Source organism: Dromiciops gliroides, chromosome 3, assembly GCF_019393635.1.
Source record: "Dromiciops gliroides isolate mDroGli1 chromosome 3, mDroGli1.pri, whole genome shotgun sequence".
NCBI classification, from domain to species: Eukaryota; Metazoa; Chordata; class Mammalia; order Microbiotheria; family Microbiotheriidae; genus Dromiciops; species Dromiciops gliroides.
In genome coordinates this window covers 665856310-665876127 of record NC_057863.1, presented here as the reverse complement: position 1 = coordinate 665876127, position 19818 = coordinate 665856310, and the positions used below count along the sequence as shown (strand labels likewise).

Below are 19818 nucleotides of genomic sequence, written 5' to 3'. Positions count from 1 at the left end.
CCTCATCTGAGGCTACACCTTGATAATCCTTGTCACTGAAGAAGCTTTCTATAGTTTTGAACTTTCTTTGTTTGCTCATATTTTAATTGATTTTAAACTCTTCACTGGGGGGCAGGGGGCTGCTTCTTGGCATCAATCCTGTTCCCAGCTCCAGAGGGTCCCAGGTGTTTTGGTTTGCGGGAGGGCCGGTTTTGCTCTTGCCTGGCCTGTTCTCTGGTCCAGAGATAACCTCAAGCCTACTTACTAAACAACCCACCAGCAAAGGTTTCTGTGGTGTGGTTGTTTGCTTCAGACGAGCCTGTGCACCTCCCCCACCTGAGCCTCCCACTGTTCAGGATTTCTTCCTGGTTCCCTGCTGGGGCGGGACAGCCAAATTCTTCCCCTATCCCGCTGATACCCCTTCAGTTTCTGTCCGCCCCCCCCCCCCTGTCCAGCTGATCTGCTCGCTCAGCTTCAGAAGATGCCAGCGCTGTAGCCAACTCAGAAGCTTCATGCTAAATTCCTCCAGCAGTGTGTCTGGTGTGTTTGTCAGCTTGATCTTGGGGTTAGACTTTACGCGTGGACCAGCACAGGCCCCTGAAATCTATCTATAGCTGGAGAATAATCTCAGACTGTATTTTTGTGTGTTTTTCTGCTCCAGGGGTTCTTTTATTGCTGTTTTTTGGGTGATTGTATCAGGAGCTCTGTGAGTTTAATGTCTTTCCTCCGCCATCTTGGCTTCACCTAAATTTTAAAAATCCAAAAAAACCCCACCAAAAACCAAAGAAACAAATTCTCCCCCTTCCTCCCTACCCCATTAAGAAGACAAGCAATTCAGTACAGGTTATACATATATAGTTATGCAAAACATTTCCATGTTAGTCATGTTGTGAAAGAAAACAGACACAACAAAACTCAAGAAAAATATAGTTTAAAAAAGTATGCTTCAATCTGTATTCAGACACCATCAGTTCTTTCTCTGGGGATAAATAGCATTTTTCATAAGTCCTTTAGAGTTCTATTAGTTCCTTGTATTGCTGAGAATAGCTAAATCACTCACAGCTGATCACCTTACAATGCTGCTGTTACTTTGTACACAGTACATTTCATTTTGTATCAGATCATGTAAATCCAGGTTTTTCTGAGAGCATACTGTTCATCATTTCTTATAGAAAAATATTATTTCATCATACTCACATACCTCAATTTCTTCAACCATTCCCAATTGATGGGCTGCCAGAAAAGAACTGCTAGAAATATTTTTGTACATATAGGTTCTTTTCCTTTTTGTTTTTTATCTCTTTTTTGCATACAGGCCTAGTAGTGGTATTGCTAGATCAAAGAGTAAGCAAGGCTTTATAGTCCTTTGGGTATAGATCCAAATTGCTTTACAGAATGGTTGAATCAGTTCATTATTCCACCAATAGTGTATTAATGTCTCATTTTCCCCACATTCCACCCAATATTTATCATTTTCCTCTTCTGTTCTATTGGCCAATCTTAGTACCGCAGAATTGTTTTGATTTGTATCACTTCAATCAATAGTGAATTAGAACATTTTTTTCATATGGCTATAGATAGCTTTAATTACTTATTCTGATAATTGCTCATATCTTTTGATCATTTATCAATTAGGGAATGGCTCTTTTTTTGGAGGGGGGGACAATGAAGGTTAAGTGACTTGCCCAAGGTCACACAGCTAGTAAGTGTCAAGTGTCTGAGGCTGGATCCGAACTCAGATCCTCCTGACTCCAGGGCCGGTGCTCTATCCACTGCGCCCCCTAGCTGCCCCTTGGTTCTTAGTTTTTTCATACATTTGACTCAGTTTTCTATATGTTTGAGAAACGAGGCCTTTATTGGAGAAGTTACTTTGTTAACTGTATTTCCCTCCATCCTATTCTCTGCCCCTGTTTGTTCTATTCCCTCTCTCCCTCCTTAAAAGTGTTTTGCTTTTAACTACCTCCTCCCTCAATCTGCCCTCCCTTCTATCACCGCCTTCCTTCTCTTTTCCCCTTCCCCTCCTATTTTCCTTCAGGGTAAGATAAATTTTTATGCCCAACTGAGTGTGTATGTTATTCCTTCTTTGAGTAAGTTCTGATGAGATTAAGGTTCACTCACCACCCCTCGCCTCCCCCATCTTCCCCATCACCATTAAATCTTTTTATTCCCTCTTTTATGTGAGATTTACCCCCACTCCACCTCTCCTTTTCTCCCAGTGCATTGCTCTCTTGCTCCTTAATTTTAATTTTTTACTTATCATCCCCTCATAATCAATACCCACCAATGCCCTCTGTCTGTATATACTCCTTCCAACTGTCCTAACAATGAGAAAGTTCTTAGGAATTAAAAGTATCATCTTCCCACATAGGAATATAAATGGTTTAACCTTATTAAATCCCTTATGATTTCCTTTTCCTATTTATCTTTTCATGCTTCTCTTGAGTCTTGTATTTGAAAGTCAATTTTTCTATTCAGCTCAGGTCTTTTTATCAAGAATGCCTGAAAATCCTCTCTTTCCAATGAAATGTCTGTTTTTTTCCCTGAAGGATTTTACCCAGTTTTGCTGGGTAGGTGATTCTTGGTTGTAATATCAGTTCCTTTGCCTCTGGAATATTATATACCAAGCTCCAGTCCTTTAATGTAGAAGCTGTAGTTCCATGTGACTTGAATTGTTTCTTTCTTGCTGTTTGCAATATTTTCTCCTTGACCAGGGAGCTCTTCAATTTGGGTATAATATTCCTTGCAATTTTCATTTTGGGATCTCTTTCAAGAGGTGATCAGTGGATTGTTTTGATTTCAATTTGACCCTCTGGTTCTATAATATCAGGAAAATTTTCCTTGATAATTTCTTTTTTTGGGGGGGGGCAATGAGGGTTAAGTGACTTTCCCAAGGTCACATAGCTAGTAAGTATCAAGTGTCTGAAGTCAGGTTTGAACTCCTAGTCTCTTGAATCCATGGCCAGTGTTTTATCCACTGTGCCATCTAGCTGCCCCATGATAATTTCTTGAAAGATGATATCTAGGGTCTTTTTTCAATCATGGGTTTCAGGTAGTCTAATAATTTTAAAATAATCTCTCCTAGATCTATTTTCCAAGTCAATTGTTTTTCCAATGAGATATTTCACATTGCCTTCTATTTTTTTTCATTCCTTTGATTTTGTTATTGTTGTGCCTTGATTTCTCATAAAGTCATTTGCTCAACTCTAATTTTCAAGGAATTTTCTTGGGTGGACTTTTGTACCTCCTTTTCTATTTGGTCAATTCTACTTTTAAAGGAGTTTTTTTTTTCCTTAAGTGAATTTTTGTTTCTCTTTTTCCATTTGGCCAATTCTCTTTCAAGGCATTCTTCTAATTGTTTTTTTTTTTGTACCTGTTTTTACCATTTGACCTAGTCTGTGGGGTTTTTTTTAACCATTCAAAATAGTAGATTTTATTGTACTACTGTCTACTTCAATTGATTTAAGATGTGAGGTTTGAAAGGTAACGAAACTAGCTTGGAGTGACCCCTGCTTTGTCTCACAGTACTAAAGCTTAGAGTATGCAAAAACTTAACCCTACATACTCCTTCAGCAGCAAAACTATAATGGTAACCAATTCATCCTGCTACTCATAAATATTTATAAATAATATATATATACATATTCTCTCGTTACCTTTTCCACAATTTTATTCACTTCCTTAACTTCTTTCTTGTATGTATTTCTTGTTTGTATTTTGATTAGATTTATCCAGTTCTGAGAGGGGAAGATTAAGCTCCCACACTAGTATAATTTTATTATCTCTTTCCTTCATTCAACTTCTTAAAAAAATTGATCTTATACCATTTGGTGCATTGATATGACTTTATTGTCTATGGTACCTTTCATCAAGATATAGTTCACTTCTTTATCTCTTTTAATTAGATCTGTTTTTGCTTTTGCTTTGTTCTAAAATCATGATTGCTACCCCTGCTTTCTTTACTTCAGCTGAAACATAATAGATTCTGCTCCAACCTCTTACTTTAACCCTATGTGTATCTCTGTGCTTCAAATGTGTTTCTTGTAAACAACATATTGTAGGATTTTGGCTTTAAATCCATTCTGCTATCCATTTCCAGTTAATGGGTGAGTTCATCTCATTCACATTTTTAGTTAAGATAACTATCTCTGTATTTCCCTCCATGCCATATTTTCACTTTTTTTTATCTCCCTCTCTCTCTTACCTCCCCATTCCCTCCTCACAAGTGTTTTACTTCTGATCACCACATTCCCTAATATCCCCTCCCTGCTATCAGTCCTCTCTCCCCCTTTTATCTTTTGTCATCTCCTTCCCTTTGTGAGAAAATAATTATTAATAATGAGTTTTCTTGGGGGCACCCAGATCAGTTTTAACCCTTTCTTCTCCCCAGCCCCCTCCCCAACCCCCCACTTCATAGAGTTTAATTCTTAGGAAGAACTTTAGCTGGTTTGGGACCAGCCTCAGGTATACAACAGAAATGGAGATTGTTTTTTTTGTCTAGCTCATTGAACAACTGATGGAATTAAACTATACCTGGACTTCCCCTACCTTGCCCTTCAAGGATGGTCTTTTTGCACACTTCTCCCTGGTGTCATCATAAAGCTCAATTTAATTTGGACCAACCTCAAGTCATGTCAACCAATAGAATTGAATGATGCTAACCAATTAGCTTTGATCAATGTATAGTGACCTGCCTCTGTCAAAAGAGGATAAAAGACTTGACCACTCAAGGATCTCTATCTTGGCATCTTGATCTTCTTGGCATTCTTGGCTTCCTGGACCTGCTGTACTTGGTGTGCACTCTTGGGTTTGTAGGCCATGCTCTCTCTCTCTCTCTTTCTCTCTCTCAGAGACAACTTGGCACTGGGGCTTTCCTGCTTGTTTTAACTGCCACACAGTCAATACTTTACTAATATTTAATATTAATTAATAATAAATGATAACTGCTAAAATGGGTGCAATAGCCATCATTGTATAGCCATTAATATCTAAGTAGCAATAATTTTTAAAAGTACAGTTTAGCCCCCATAATTTAAAAAACATACCTTTTGTACTTCCTTATAGGGTAAGATAGATTTCTATATCCAACTGAGTGTGCCAGTTTTATTAAGAGTAAGGTTGGAGTTTTGCCCACCTCCCCACCTCACCTTCCCTTCCATCATAATTGCTTCTTTGTACCTCTTTGATGTGGGATAATTTACCCCATTTGATCTTGTCCTTCCTTCTTCCAGTGCACTTTCTTTCTCAACCATTTATTTTGTTCCTTGAGATATCATATCATCAATGTGACCTTATATCCACACCCTCTGTCTACATAAACTCCCTCCAATTGCTCTTCTATGTAATAAAATCATTAAGAGTTACATATATGGAGGCAGCTAGGTAGCACAGTGGATAAAGCACTGGCCCTGGATTCAGGAGGACCTGAGTTCAAATCTGACCTCAGACACTTGACACTTACTAGCTGTGTGACCTTGGGCAAGTTGTTTAACCCTCACTGCCCTGCCAAAAAAAAAAAAAGATACATATGTCATCTTGAAATACAGAAATATAAACAGTTTAACCTTATTCTATTTATGTTTTTTTCTTTTTGTTTCTTTTTTCCTTTTTAAGGTTCCCTTGAGTCTTGTATTTGGAGGCCAAATTTTTTATTCAGCTCTGGTCTTTTAATCAGAAATGCTTGAAAGTCCTCTATTTTGTTAAAAAAAATCCATTTCCCTCTCTGAAATATTATATTCATTTTTTCTGGTAGGTGATTCTTGGTTATAAATCTAATTCCTTTGCCTTATAGCATATTATATTCCAAGTCTTCTGATTCTTTAATGTGGAAGCTACCAAATCCTGTGTAGGGGCACCTTTTTAGGTGCTTGTAATACTTTTTCCTTAATGTGAGCTTTGCATTCTGGCTATAATGTTCCTAGGAGTTTTCATCTTGGGATCTCTTTTAGGTGATGGTGGGTGGATTCTTTCCATTTTAATTTTGGGTTTTTTTTTTTTTTTTTTGCAGGGCAGTGAGGGTTAAGTGACTTGCCCAGGGTTACACAGATAGTAAATGTCAAGTGTCTGAGGCTGGATCTGAACTCAGGTCCTCCTGAATCCAGGGCCAATGCTCTATTCACTGTGCCACCTGGCTGCCCCTCCATTTTAATTGTGCTCTCTGGTTTTAATATATCAAGGCAGTTTTCTTTGATACTTTCTTAAAAGATATAGTCAAGGCTTTTTTTTTTTAAACAATTGCTTTCAGGTATTCCAGTAATTCTTATATTATCTTTCCTATATTTTCTAGGTCAGTTGTTTTACCAATGAGAAATTTCACATTTTCTTCTATTTTTTTTTTTTACTTTAAAAATTTTGTTTTATCATGTCTTGATGTCTCAGAGAGTCATTAGTTTCCACGTGTTATATTCTAATTTTTCAGGAATTATTTTCTTCAGTGACCCTTTGTAATTCCTTTACCACTTGGATAATTCTGTATTTTTAGGGAGCTATTTTCCTCAGTAAATTTTTGTATATCTTTTTTCATGCTATTGACCCTTTTTTCATGATTTTTTTGCATTACTCATTTCTTTTCCATATTTTTCTTCTACTTCTCTAATATGCTTTTTTTTTAAGTGAGGCAATTGTGACTTGCCCAGGGTCACACAGCTAGTAAGTGTTAAGTGTCTGAGGCCGGATTTGAACTCAGGTACTCCTGACTCCAGGGCCAGTGCTCTATCCACTGCGCCACCTAGCTGTCCCTCTAATATGCTTTTTAAAATTGTCTTTAAGCTCTTCCAGGAATTCTTTTTGGGCCTGAGACCAAATTACATTTTTCTTTGAAGCTTTACCTGTAGCCATTTTGGCACTATTGTCCTCCTCTAATCCTCCCTATCATCATAGTAACTTTCTATAGTCGAGTTTTTTCTTGTTTTCTAGCTCATTTTTATGTCTTTTTTTTTTTTTAGCCTTGTTTGAGGGTGGGGGCCCACTGTTGCTGGGTTGTTATGGAAATGGAGTCTCTTTTCTGATAGGCCTTAGGGGCAGGATCTCACGGTAGGCACTCAGGATGGGGCTTCACTACTAGTCAGCAGTGGGGTCAAGGCCTTCCAGTGGCCATGATCTTAGATGAGAAAAGAAAAAAATTTAAAAATCAAAGGGATCACCAGGGAAATTAATCTATGTTTATAGACCTGACAGATAATGAAATAATATATTCACTGTATTGACCACAAATAGAATGTATATGAATCTGAATACAATATAAGAACAGTAGCATACAATATCGAATTTTGCTACTCACCAGCATAACCATTGCTCAGCTTAATGTATGAAATTTACAAAGAAGAACTGGGATAATGCATCAAAACTGGCTAATAAAGAGAAAGAGGAAGAACTGCAACCCAATAAAAAGTAGAATCTACAAGTGGCATATAAAGAAATGATTGAAAGTGCAATGGAGTTCCTGCAAAGGGATGAGGAAAGTGGAGAGGCTGGGTAGTGGTGGTGGAGTTGGTAGTAGAGTCACATGACTCTTGGGAATGGGAACTTTTTACCTCTGGGTAGTCTCCAGAGGGTCTTAGGTGGTTGGTGGTGTTGTCATGGAGACCAGCAGTTAACAACCACCAGTGAGAGGAGACAAGGGTCTCAGGAACCCCTCCCCTGAGATTTCCTGACCCCCACAGTGTCCTGCAGAGTAGGAGGGACCCCCTACTGGACATGCAGCATCTGTGTTCATGGCTAGACTACATACCCCAAATTCAGGCATCTTGTCTGACTGTGAAGACATTATTGGAAGAAAACAAGCTCTTAGATCCTTCTGATACTTAGGCACTGCATATCTTATCTGAATCTCAGGCAAAAATCTAAGACTTCTCTACTTAAAGACATCCTTAAACCAAAAGTAAGGCATATCTAGTCAATGCAGAGAACCATATTGTTAACCTCTGGGAATCCCCCATTCCCCCCAATATGCTGACACAGCCATTGAAGGACAATGATGTCGAAGTATGTACAATCATTAAGAAGGAAAATAATTGCCAGGAGACTGGGCTGGAACTGATTGACAGGTTCTGGTACTTGACAATGGTAGCCTTCTATTCCAGTGTGAGATATTGGTCAACTCCCTACAATTAGGGAACTTAGCAATGACTTCCCAAAGAAACTATTTTTCAAATAGCTGGTGCAAAATAGTAATCACCATTTTTTTCATTTATTTATTTTTGTAGTCACCATTTTTAATAAGCATAATTAAATTATCTGCAGAATGTAGCAAGAATTAAAACTTTAGAAAATCCAACCAAATGTGTATTTCAATAGTGTTTGAACTCAAATATTTTTGTAGTACATTTTCATACTATTCATTAACTCATACTTGTGCAGCAATACCTGTAAAATGACATTACTGACATGCCAAACCTACTACTTCCATTGGGCACTTGTTAAAACTGCTACTTAAACCATAGTTTGTACATACATTTATAAATACAAACAAGTGAACATTCAATAACAAAATAGTTTCCAGTTATGTGAACAGAACATATCCAATCACAAGAGTTGAGTTTTAGTCTCAGCTGGAAGGGTGTTGGTCAGGTCACTGTAATTATGAGCTTGAGTTGTGAATGTAATGAGAATGCTGGGCCTCCCTGTGGTGCAGATCTGTTGTGACTTGTTATTGTATGTGCAAATACAATTGCAAATTAAATAATCTTTGTAAATTAAATCATCCAGGGAATGTAAGATAATGACATTTTCAAGTGATTGATATTGCCCATTTAATTTTGAAAATTTCTCTTTCCTTAGAGAAATAGATTACAAATCAGTTAACTTTCTGTCAGTAGAGGAGAGAAGATATATTTGTTTAGGTATATGTGTCACTATACATATGTATATATATATATATACACACAGACTATATATATAAACACTATATATACACATACATATGTACTATATATACATGTATCTTTTTTTTGTTTTCTTCAGATGAAGAGACTAGGCATGAAATGAAGAAAGCTACTTCAAAGCTGAGCATTTCTGTGGAAGAATCACAACAGCAAAGATTCATGAAAAATAGTCACCGTGACATCAGTTTGAGAGAAATCTGTGACTCTGGTATCAAGATAGGGAAAAAACAAAAGAGCCACTGTGACTTTAAAAAAGATGGAAAGAGTTTCAACCAATATTCAGTCATAATTCAATATAAGAAAATGACCTCAAGAAATGACCATTCTCAGGATAATAAATCTAAGGAATGCTTTACTAAAGAGGTAGAGGTTGTTGAGTCTCCTGAAAAGCCACCTGAAGTGAAAACTTATCAATGTGAGGGGGCCTTCAGCTTGAATTCAGAAATAATTAGACATCAGAAGAATCACACCAGAGACGTGCTTTATATCTGTAATGAAGGTAAAAAGACCTTCCATTATAATTCAAAGCTTATTGACTACCAGAAAATTCACAATGAAAACAAGTATGGATGTAATGAATGTGGCAAAGTATTTAAGAGACAGTCATCTCTTCTTTCCCATCGAAGGACTCATACTACAGAGAAATCTCATGAGTGCCATGAATGGCATAAAGCTTTCAGTGATGATTCATCCCTTATTTTCCAACAGAGAAGATACACTGGAAAGAAACTTTATGAATGTGATCATTGCAGAAAAACTTTCAGACAGAGGGTCCATCTTGCTGAACATCAGAGAATCCACACTGGAGAGAAACCTTATGAATGTAATCAGTGTGGAAAGGCTTTCACACAGAGCTCAAGTCTTTATAATCATCAAAAATTCCACACTGGAGAGAAACCTTATGAATGTAATCAGTGTGGAAAAACATTCAAGTTCAGCTACAGACTTGCTCTACATCAGAGAATCCACACTGGAGAGAAACCTTACAAATGCACTCAATGTGGAAAGACTTTCATATACAATTCCAGTCTTGCTGAACATCAGAGAATCCACACTGGAGATAAACCTTATAAATGTGATCAATGTGGAAAGAGCTTCAGATATAGTTCCAATCTTGCTAAACATCAGAGAATCCACACTGGAGAAAAACCATATGAATGTAATCAGTGTGGGAAGAGTTTCAGACATAGCTCAAGTTTTGCTAAACATCAAAAAATCCACACTGGAGAGAAACCTTATGAATGTGATCAGTGTGGAAAAATGTTCAGGTACAGCTACAGACTTGCTCTACACCACAGAATCCACACTGGAGAGAAACCTTATGAATGTACTCAATGTGGAAAGACTTTCAGACACAATTCCAGGCTTACTGAACATCAGAGAATCCACACTGGAGAAAAACCTTATGAATGTAATCAGTGTGGAAAGAGCTTCAGACAAAGTTCCGTTCTTGCTGAACATAAGAGAATCCACACTGGAGAAAAACCATATGAATGTAATCAGTGTGGAAAGAGTTTCAGACATAGCTCAAGTTTTGCTAAACATCAAAAAGTCCACACTGAAGAGAAACCTCATGAATGTAATCAGTGTGGAAAAACTTTCAGGTGCAGCTCCGAACTTGCTCTACACCACAGAATCCACGCTGGAGAGAAACCTTATGAATGTAATCAGTGTGGAAAGGCTTTCACACAGAGCTCCAGCCTTCTTAAACATCAGAGAATCCACACTAGAGAGAAACGTTATGAATGTAATCAATGTGGGAAGACATTCAGCTTCAACTCCAAACTTGCTCTACATCAGAGGATCCATACTGGAGAGAAGACTTATAAATGTAATCAGTGTGGAAAAGCTTTCAGACTCAGCTCTCATCTTGTACTACATCGCAGAATCCACACTGGAGAAAAACCTTATGAATGTAATCAGTGTGGAAAGAGCTTCAGACAAAGTTTCATTCTTGCTGAACATAAGAGAATCCACACTGGAGAGAAACCTTATGAATGTAATCAGTGTGGAAAGGCTTTCACACAGAGCTCAAGTCTTTATAATCACAAAAAATTCCACACTGGAGAGAAACCTTATGAATGTAATCAGTGTGGAAAAACTTTCAGGTGCAGGTCCAAACTTGCTCTACACCACATAGTCCACACTGGAGAGAAACCTTATGAATGTAATCAGTGTGGAAAGGCTTTCACACAGAGATCCAGCCTTGTTAAACATCAGAGAATCCACACTGGAGAGAAACCTTATGAATGTAATGAATGTGGAAAGGCTTTTACACAACACTCCAATCTTGGTAAACATCAGAGAATCCATGCTGGAGAGAAGACTTAAAAATGTAATCAGGGTGGAAAAGCTTTCAGACTCAGCTCTCATCTTGTACTACATCACAGAATCCATACTGGAGAAAAACCTTATGAATATAATTAATGTGGTAAAACTTTCTGGCAACAGTCATCCCTTATTTCCCATAGAAGAATCCATAGTAGATATCACTGTACTGAATATGAAAAGGCATTTAAATGGTGTAATGGGCTTGTTAGACATCAGAAAATTCATTCTGGGGACAAGTTCAATAAGGACTCAATGTGGGAAGACCTTCAGTCAGAGATCATTTCTTGCTTTACATGAGAGGATTCATAGTGGGCATAGGTCTTTTGATAGAAGAGAGATGTCCCTAAGACATCAAAATAATCCCACTGTTATCATAAAAGCAATGATTGTTGGAAAGCCTTGACTTTGAGCTCATATTTGACTGTAGATTGGTGGAATTATGCTGAAGATAAAAGAGATGACCTCTTGTTTGAAAATAGACCTAATTTAACATCCCAATTTTCATGCTGTGCATAAACCCTATAAATGTAATGGATTTTTCTATGAAATATTGTTTTTCAACACACTGTTGGACATTTATTTCTGTACTGATTTCTTTAGGCTGCTAGGTGACACAGTGGATAGAGTGTTGCTGCTGCAGGCATAAGACCTGAGTTCAAATTCGGTCTCTGATACTTAGTAGATATGTGATACTGGACAAATCACTTAACCTATTACTGCCTCAGTTTCCCCCATCTGTTGTAGAATGTGTATACTAATAACACCTACATCCAAGGATTAATGTAAGAATCAAATGAGATAATACCTGTAACGTCTTTTGCAAGCATTAAATCACCATTTCAATGCTACCTATTCTTATCATTCCTTGGGCCATAAATCTCAGAGTCATTGGCTAAAAGATAGGGAGAGATTAATCATTTCCTTATCCCTGCAATGGATATTCAAAACCCTGTAGAGGAAGGCAGTACATTGAAATGATGGGGCGCTGTTTTACAGTCAAGAAGACTTGGGTTCAAATCTTGCCTCAGATGCTCTCTAGCTTTGTAACTGTCCAAGGAACAACCTCTCTGTGCCTCAATGTACTTACCTCCAAAAGGAGGAGGTTGGTCTCAGTGACTTCTGTGGTCTCTTCCAAATCTACATCTGTGTTCCCCTGAAAAGGGTGTTTATACGTCTCTTTCTCCAACCTGTGACAATATTCCAGGCAGGATACTTAGCAGGACCAAGTCTGAAACAATAGCACAGGGCCAAGATGGCAGGGCCTGACCTGACCTTTCCCTAATCCCCTTCCCAAAGCATTAAGTAGTCCCTCTGAATGCATTGTGCAGCAGAGAACCCACACTGGGTGCAGGACTCTGTGCCCATAGTCCTGGGTGGCAGTCCCAGGGTGAGGAGGAGCACTAACACATCAGAGCTTGTGACTGGGGACACTGGTCACAGTTCAGGACAGAAAAGAGTGCTTGTGGTCACTCACAGACCAGAGCATAGGCCAGGGGAGCAGTGAACACCCCTCTCCTTAGGTCATACTACCTCGGAAGAAATGAAAAGTACAGAACTCCAGAACTAGCTCTGAAAAGAGCTGCACAAAATCCCTGAGGCTTGGAATACAGCAGAGGACAAATACAACCTAGAAGGCAGCATACAAAAGCTGGGTTGCTTTGAAAACAAATGATTTAGTAAATAAGTTTTCATGCAATGGAAATTCATTCTTTTATACTGAATGCTCTCATGTTCTGCTAAGCACTTAGAAATTTTTTTCTTCATTTCTCATTTTGTATTTAAGTTGTTTTTTTTTTTAATTTTTGGGGGGGATTGAGGCAACTGGGGTTAAGTGACTTGCCCAAGGTCACACAACCAGTAAGTGTTAAGTGTCTGAGGCCGGATTTGAACTCAGGTCCTCCTGAATCCAAGGCCAGTGCTTCATCCACTATGCCATCTAGCTGCCCCTGTATTTAGATTTAAAATGATCCTTCTGATCTTGGCTACATTTGTTTTCCTTGCACAAAACTTTTTAAATTTAATGTAATCAAAATTATCCATTTTACATTTCACTCTGCTGTCTGTCTCTTGTTTATTCACAAGTTGTTCACCCATTGATAAGTCTGATAAGTAGTTTCATGTTCTTCAAATTTTCCTGTAATGTCTATTTATATCTAGATCATGTACCCATTTTGACCTTATCTTGGTAAATGGTATAAGATACTGGTCTTTGTCCAAACATCTCCCAGATTGTTTTCTGGTTTTCACAACAATCTTCACCAAATATTAAATTATCTCATGAACTTAAGCCTTTCCACTTGTCAAATACAAGGTTCCCATATTTATTTGCTGCTGTAAATTGTATTTCTACTCTCTTCCATTGATCTACCTTTCTATTTCTTAGTACCAGATGTTCTTGGCAATTACTGCCTTATGGTATAGTTTAAGATCTGGTACTGCTAAGCCTCCTTTTACACTTTTTCCCATTAATTCCTTTGATATTCTTGACTTATTGTTCTTGCAAATGAATTGTTATTTTTTTCTAATTCAGTAAAAACAGTTTTTGGTCGTTTAATTGGGATGGCATTGAATATGTAAATTAGGTTAGGTAAAATGGTCATTTTTATTATATTGGTCCTGTCTATCCATGAACAATGAATATGTCTCCAATTATTTAAACCTAATTTTATTTCTAAAAAATGTTTTTTAAAAAATAAATTTGCTTCTGAGTTTGTTTTGGGAGGTGAACATTCAGGTATTGTATATTGTCTAGAGTTATTTTAAATGGGACATGTCTCACTATCTCTTCTTTCAGGGGGTTGTTATTGATATATGGGAATACTAATGGTTTATGTGGATTTACTTTATATCCTGCTACTTTGCTCAAATTATCATTTCAACTAACTTTTTAGTTGAGTCTTTAGCTTTTTCCAAGTATATCATAATATCTGCAAAAAGAGATAGTTTTATTACCTCATTTCCTATTTTGATTCCTTCTATTTTTCTTCACATTAATTATGATTATTTCTTCTCTAATTATTCATAGGGGTTTCAATATAATACTGAATAATATGGGTGACAGTGGGTATCCTTGTTTCATACCAGATGCTACTAGGAAGGCTTCTAGCTTATGTCTATTAGGGACAGCTAGATGGCACAGTGGATAGAGCACTGGCCCTGGATTCAGGAGTACCTGAATTCAAATCTGGCCTCAGACACTTAACACTTACTAGCTTTGTGACCCTGGGCAAGTCACTTAACCCCAATTGCCTCACCAAAAAAAAAAAGAAAGAAAGAAAAAGAAAGATAGAAAAGAAATAATGCTTGCTCTGATTCTTCCCTTGTAACATGACTAATGCAGAAATATATTTAGTGTTATTGTGTATATATATATATATATATATATATATATATATATATATATATATATATATATATATATATATATCAGATTACCTGCTGTCTAGGGGAGGGGAGGGAGGGAGAAAAATTGGAAATTGGAAATCTTATAAAAACAAATGTTGAAAACTATCTCTACACGTAACTGGAAAATAATAAAATGCTTTTATTCAAAAAAAGAAATAATGCTTGCTGATGGTTTTCGATCAATGCTTTTTTAGCAATTTAAGGGGTGGCAGTGAGCAAGGCCATACGCCACATGTTCAGATGGGCACATCCCAGGCACCCAGGTCTCAGAAGTCCCCAGAATTCTCTGGAGATACTGTAGAAAGACATGAAGACCTAGAGAGGGGCAGGTCAGTACAGGAACTCAGAGGCTTGGATCCGAGATCAAATGCATCTGACTACCTCACTCAAAAGCCCAGAAAGAGGGGGATCCAGCTGTAATTCATGAAGCAAAGGTAGAAAGATGAGTAAAAGACAGCACCGATCATTGTAACAACCAACAGCAACCCCCCCTAACCCATGCTACTTCTAAATATCACTTTAAAAAAATTGTCTTTAACTTCTGGAATAAACCAAGCATTTCCATAACTATAATTAAGAAGATGATTGCCCATGAAACTACAAATAAGCTATGCACACTTTGCTCTTAATATTCATATGCAACAAAGTTATCATGTAAAGTTCTTTTTTTTTCTTTTTGCCCCCTTTTCTTCCCATTTTCCCAATGGCTACCATTAGACACAAATAAATATTTAGACATTTATGTGAAATTATTCTATACATGCTTCCATTTATCAGTTCTTTCTCTGGATGCAGTTAGTGTCCCTTCCTTCATATGTCCTTTATAGTTAATTTGGGTATTTATAAGTCAAAATGACTTATTTGGTCAATGGCATTCTTAAAACAATATTGTTGTTACTGTATACAATTTTCTCTTGGTTCTGTTCATTTTGCTCTTTATTATTTCATGTAAGTGTTCCCATATTTTTCTAAGATCATTGAGCTCAGCATTTCTTTTTTTTGGGAGGGGAGGGGGGCAATGAAGGTTAAGTGACTTGCCCAGGGTCACATGGCTAGTAAGTGTCAAGTGTCTGAAGTCACATTTGAACTCAGGTCCTCCTAAATCCAGGGCTGGTTCGTTATCCACTGCATCACCTAGCTGCCCAGAGCTAATCATTTCTTATAGCACAGTAATATTCCATCATGATCTTATATCACAACTTGTTCAGTCATTCCCCAGCTGAGGAGTATCCCTGCAATTTCCAGTTGTTTGCCACCCCAAAGAGATCTGCTATAAACATTTTGCAACATATAGATTCTTTTTCTTTTCCCCTAATCATCTTTGGAATTAGATCTAGTAATAGTATTTCTGGGTCAAATGGCTTTGTAACTCTTTGGGCATAACTCCAGATTGCTCTCCAAAATGGTTGGATCAGTTCACAATTCCACCAACAATGAATTGGTATCCCAATTTTTCCACCCCCTCCTCCAATATTGGTTGCTTTCCTCTTCAATCATTTTAGCCAATCGGGTAGATATAAAATGATATTGCAAGGTTGTTTTAATGTACATTTCTCTAATCAATAATGAGAGCATTTTTAAATGACTATGAATTATTTTGATTTCTTCATTGGAAAGCTACCAGTTCATATCCTTTGACCTTTTGTCAGCTGGGAAGTGACTCATATTCATATAGATTTGACAAAGTTATGTATATATTTGAGATATGAGAATTTGATCTGAGAAACCATCGATAAAATTTTTTTCTCCCAATTTTCTGCTTTCCTAGTGATTAATTGCAAAGGAATGATTCCTTAACAACTGCAGCTCTTTCTGTGGTGGCTAAGAATTGGAAATCAAAGTAATGCCCATCATTTGGGGAATGGCTAAAAAAGCCGTGGTATATGATGGTTACGCTATAAGAAATAACAAGCAGGATGATTTCAGAAAGGCCTGCAAAGACTTATATGAACTGATGTGAAGTGAAGTAAGCAGAACCAGGAGATAACAATATTGTTTGATGAAGAATTGTAAATTACTTAACTATTCTCAGGAATACAATGATCCAAGGCAATCCCAAGGAATAATAATGAAGTATACAATCCACCTTCAAATAAAGTACTGATATTGATTGAACACAGACTGAAGCATGCTATTGTCCACTTTCTTTAATTTTTTCTTCTACTGGAGTCTTCTTATACAAAATGATTAATATGGTCATGTTTTACTTGATTGCACATGTATAACCTATATGTGATTGCTTACTGCCTCTGGACAAGCAAAGGGGAGGGAGAGAAGAAGGGATAGAATTTGGTACTCAAAACTTTGAATAAAAACATTTATTAAAATGATTTAAAAAGCATGAATCAACAAGAAAGAAAAAAAGGAAACTGAGGGCTGTGCAGCTCTGCTGAGCAAGCCTGGCTTGGAAGAGGAGGGGAGAAAAGAGCCTGCTTCCTATGGGGGGGGAGGGGCTGCAGAGACATTCAGAGATGAAGGTAATGAAAGAAAAAGAAAAAGAATTCAGTGGCTGGGTCTGGGTGATGAGGAGGATGGAGCACCCACTGGGGCTCCCTGGGTAGCTGGCACACAGGGAGGGGGCCAGGTTCCCTAGTCTTACAGAAAGGTATCATGGGACTAGGCAGAGGTGGAGGTGGAAAGGGCATTACAGGAATCTGGAATAAGGAGGACAAAGGGAGGGGAAGGGAAGAAGAAGCATTTATTCAGCACCCACTGTGTGCCAAAGCTAACTGCTCTCCCACTCTTATCTCACTGCATCCTCCCAACCCCCCTGGGAGGAACAGACTGTTATGAGCTCCATTTTGCAGTTGGGGGAAGTGAGGCAGACAGAGAGGAAGTTACTTGCCCAGAGTCTCACATCTAGGCATTCTGAGGCTGGCTTTGAACTCAGGGCTTCTTCCACTGCTCCACCAGCTGCCCCTAATAAAGCCAGTGGATGGAGAGTCCAGAAAGGCTGAAATACAAGACATCTGGAGGAGGTCAGGAAGGTGAGCCCAGGTCAGAGGGAGCCTTGGACGCTGGGCCTGGGCTCCCTTCTTTGCTAGGGAAGAGGCAGGAATGGAAAGGCTCTGAGCCAGGGAGAGACTAGAGACAGGCTCCTGGGCCAGGGAAGCCCAAACACCTTTCCTGGAGCTGAGCTGGCTCCATCTGGGAGGGCCAAGGTGGGGTGTGAGGCCATCACTCCTGACACCCAGCCTTCTGCACCTCTTCCCTTGCCTCAGCTCAGCCATCCAGTGCATAACCATGAACAACCATTGTTTCCAGGAAGGGGAATCCAGAGTAACCAGGTTTAAATCCTGCCTCTGACTTTTATGACTTAGGGGACCTTGCTCAAGTCTCTTCACTTCTCTGGGCCTCAGTTTCCCTCTCTGTAACATGAGAAGTGTGAGGGCCAAAATTGGATATACGGAACATTAATCTCTCCTTTGAACTTTCTTTTTTATATATTCCTCCCAGGCCAATAAGAAAAGGAGCCTCTGAGCTTTAGTTCATAAAGGATTAGGTTTTATTGCTTGGGAATTAATTAGACTACAAAGGTGAAACCAATTAAGGAAATAAGGAAATAGAAACACAGATAGATAGTCTTAATTCTAAGCTTAGCCTATGCAATCCCAGAGTGTTCCAATTAAACTAGTTCAAAGGAATTTAGGGTTAAACTCACCAAACCCAGTCAATTTACAATTCCTCATTAGCAAAATGCTACTGACCCCCCCCCAACCTCCAGGATAGAGGAGATGGTTAAATTGGGGTCAGTAAGTCTGGGGTCCGGACTGCAGGGAGGACAAGGACAGCTGTCTGGTGGAGTGAGGGATATAGGGGAGAGAAATGTTTGGGAGAATCAGGAGGATGTAGGGTCTGGATGTCCTAGATTAGAAGAAGATAAGGGTAGCAGGGGGAGAGCTGGAAGGAGGCCAGGAGATTCTGGAGAGAAACAGGAGGCTCTGAGTCCCAGAGCAGGGGGAGACAGGGTAGGAGGTGTCACAGAGGAAATAGGTAGTGGGGGTCCTTAGCTATTCCTCCATAAAGAGTTACACTCTTGGGGGTAGCTAGGTGGCACATTGGATAAAGCACTGGCCCTGGAGTCCGAAGGACCTGAGTTCAAATCCAGCCTCAGACACTTGACATTCACTAGCTGTGTGACCCTGGGCAAGTCACTTAACTCTCTGCCCCACAAAAAAAAAAAAAAGAAAGAAAGAAAGAAAGGCACTCTTGCACACAATCTAAGTGGAATTATTTATATCTTTATTTTTTTTAAGAGTGAGGCAATTGGGGTTAAGTGACTTGCCCAGGGTCACACAGCTAGTAAGTATGTTAAGTGTCTGAGGCCAGATTTGAACTCAGGTACTCCTGACTCCAAGGCTGGTGCTCTATCCACTGTACCACCTAGCTGCCCCCAATCTAATTGGAATTAATATGGTCCTTTATTGGGTGTTAGAAAAAGTGACTGAGAGGGAAGCTAAGGATTTAACCTCAAGGGAAAGAAATGACTAAGAAACATTCTCTTCCCAGAACAGAAGGAAGGTAAAAGCTTTTCTAGAGGATAGATGAAAATAGATCAAGTCGGGGGAAGCTGGGTGGTGCAGTAGATAAAGTACCGGCCCTGGATTCAGGAGTACCTGAGTTCAAATATGGCCTCAGACACTTACTAGCTGTGTGACCCTGGGCAAGTCACTTAACCCCAATTGCCTCACCAAAATAAAAGAAAAATTAAAAAAAAAGAAAATGGACCAAGTTCCTTTTGGGGGTGGGGCGGGAAAGCTTCCTGAGAGTCTGGGGGATTTTTCTTTTGGAATGATAGTCCTGACCTCTGGAGTTATCTGTCTCCTAGTTTAGGCCATAGCCACGCCTAACTGACTTTCCTGCTATAGAATTTTATCTCCCCTGGCTATTAGGTGTGTCCACCCTGATATCTAGTTGGTCAGCTTAAACTTTGATAGTCTCTTGAGACTCCTAGATATGTCTGTCCTATCCTAAACCCCAAGTCAGAGGCAGTGGAGGTGGTGGGAGGAGCTCTCTCCTGACCAGCCTGCTGGGTGGTGTCCAAGGTGGAATTTGAGCCCCGGGGTGGAGTTTGGAGCCCTGGGAGGGCTCTAGGGTGGAAAGGAGTTATTCCAGTGGCCAAGGCATTCCACGTGATGGGGGCAGGGATTGGGGAAGAGCTGGGGGGGTCTGAGGTCCCGGCTCTAGGAGCCATTGGAGGAGAGGGAAGATCCTGGGCTCTCAT

General features: G+C 38.9%; 1 protein-coding gene across 1 annotated transcript in view; it reads left to right on the top strand.

Moving 5' to 3' along the window:
- The window catches only part of LOC122751843 (zinc finger protein 665-like), a 29522-nt gene extending 16536 nt beyond the window's left edge, over positions 1-12986 (top strand). Inside the window, exon 5 of the mRNA XM_043999036.1 lies at positions 8938-12986. Within this exon, the coding sequence (XP_043854971.1) occupies positions 8938-11189 (2252 nt within the window). The 3' untranslated portion in view covers positions 11190-12986. The remainder of the gene's footprint in view (positions 1-8937) is intronic.
- Positions 12987-19818: the final 6832 nt, after the last annotated feature.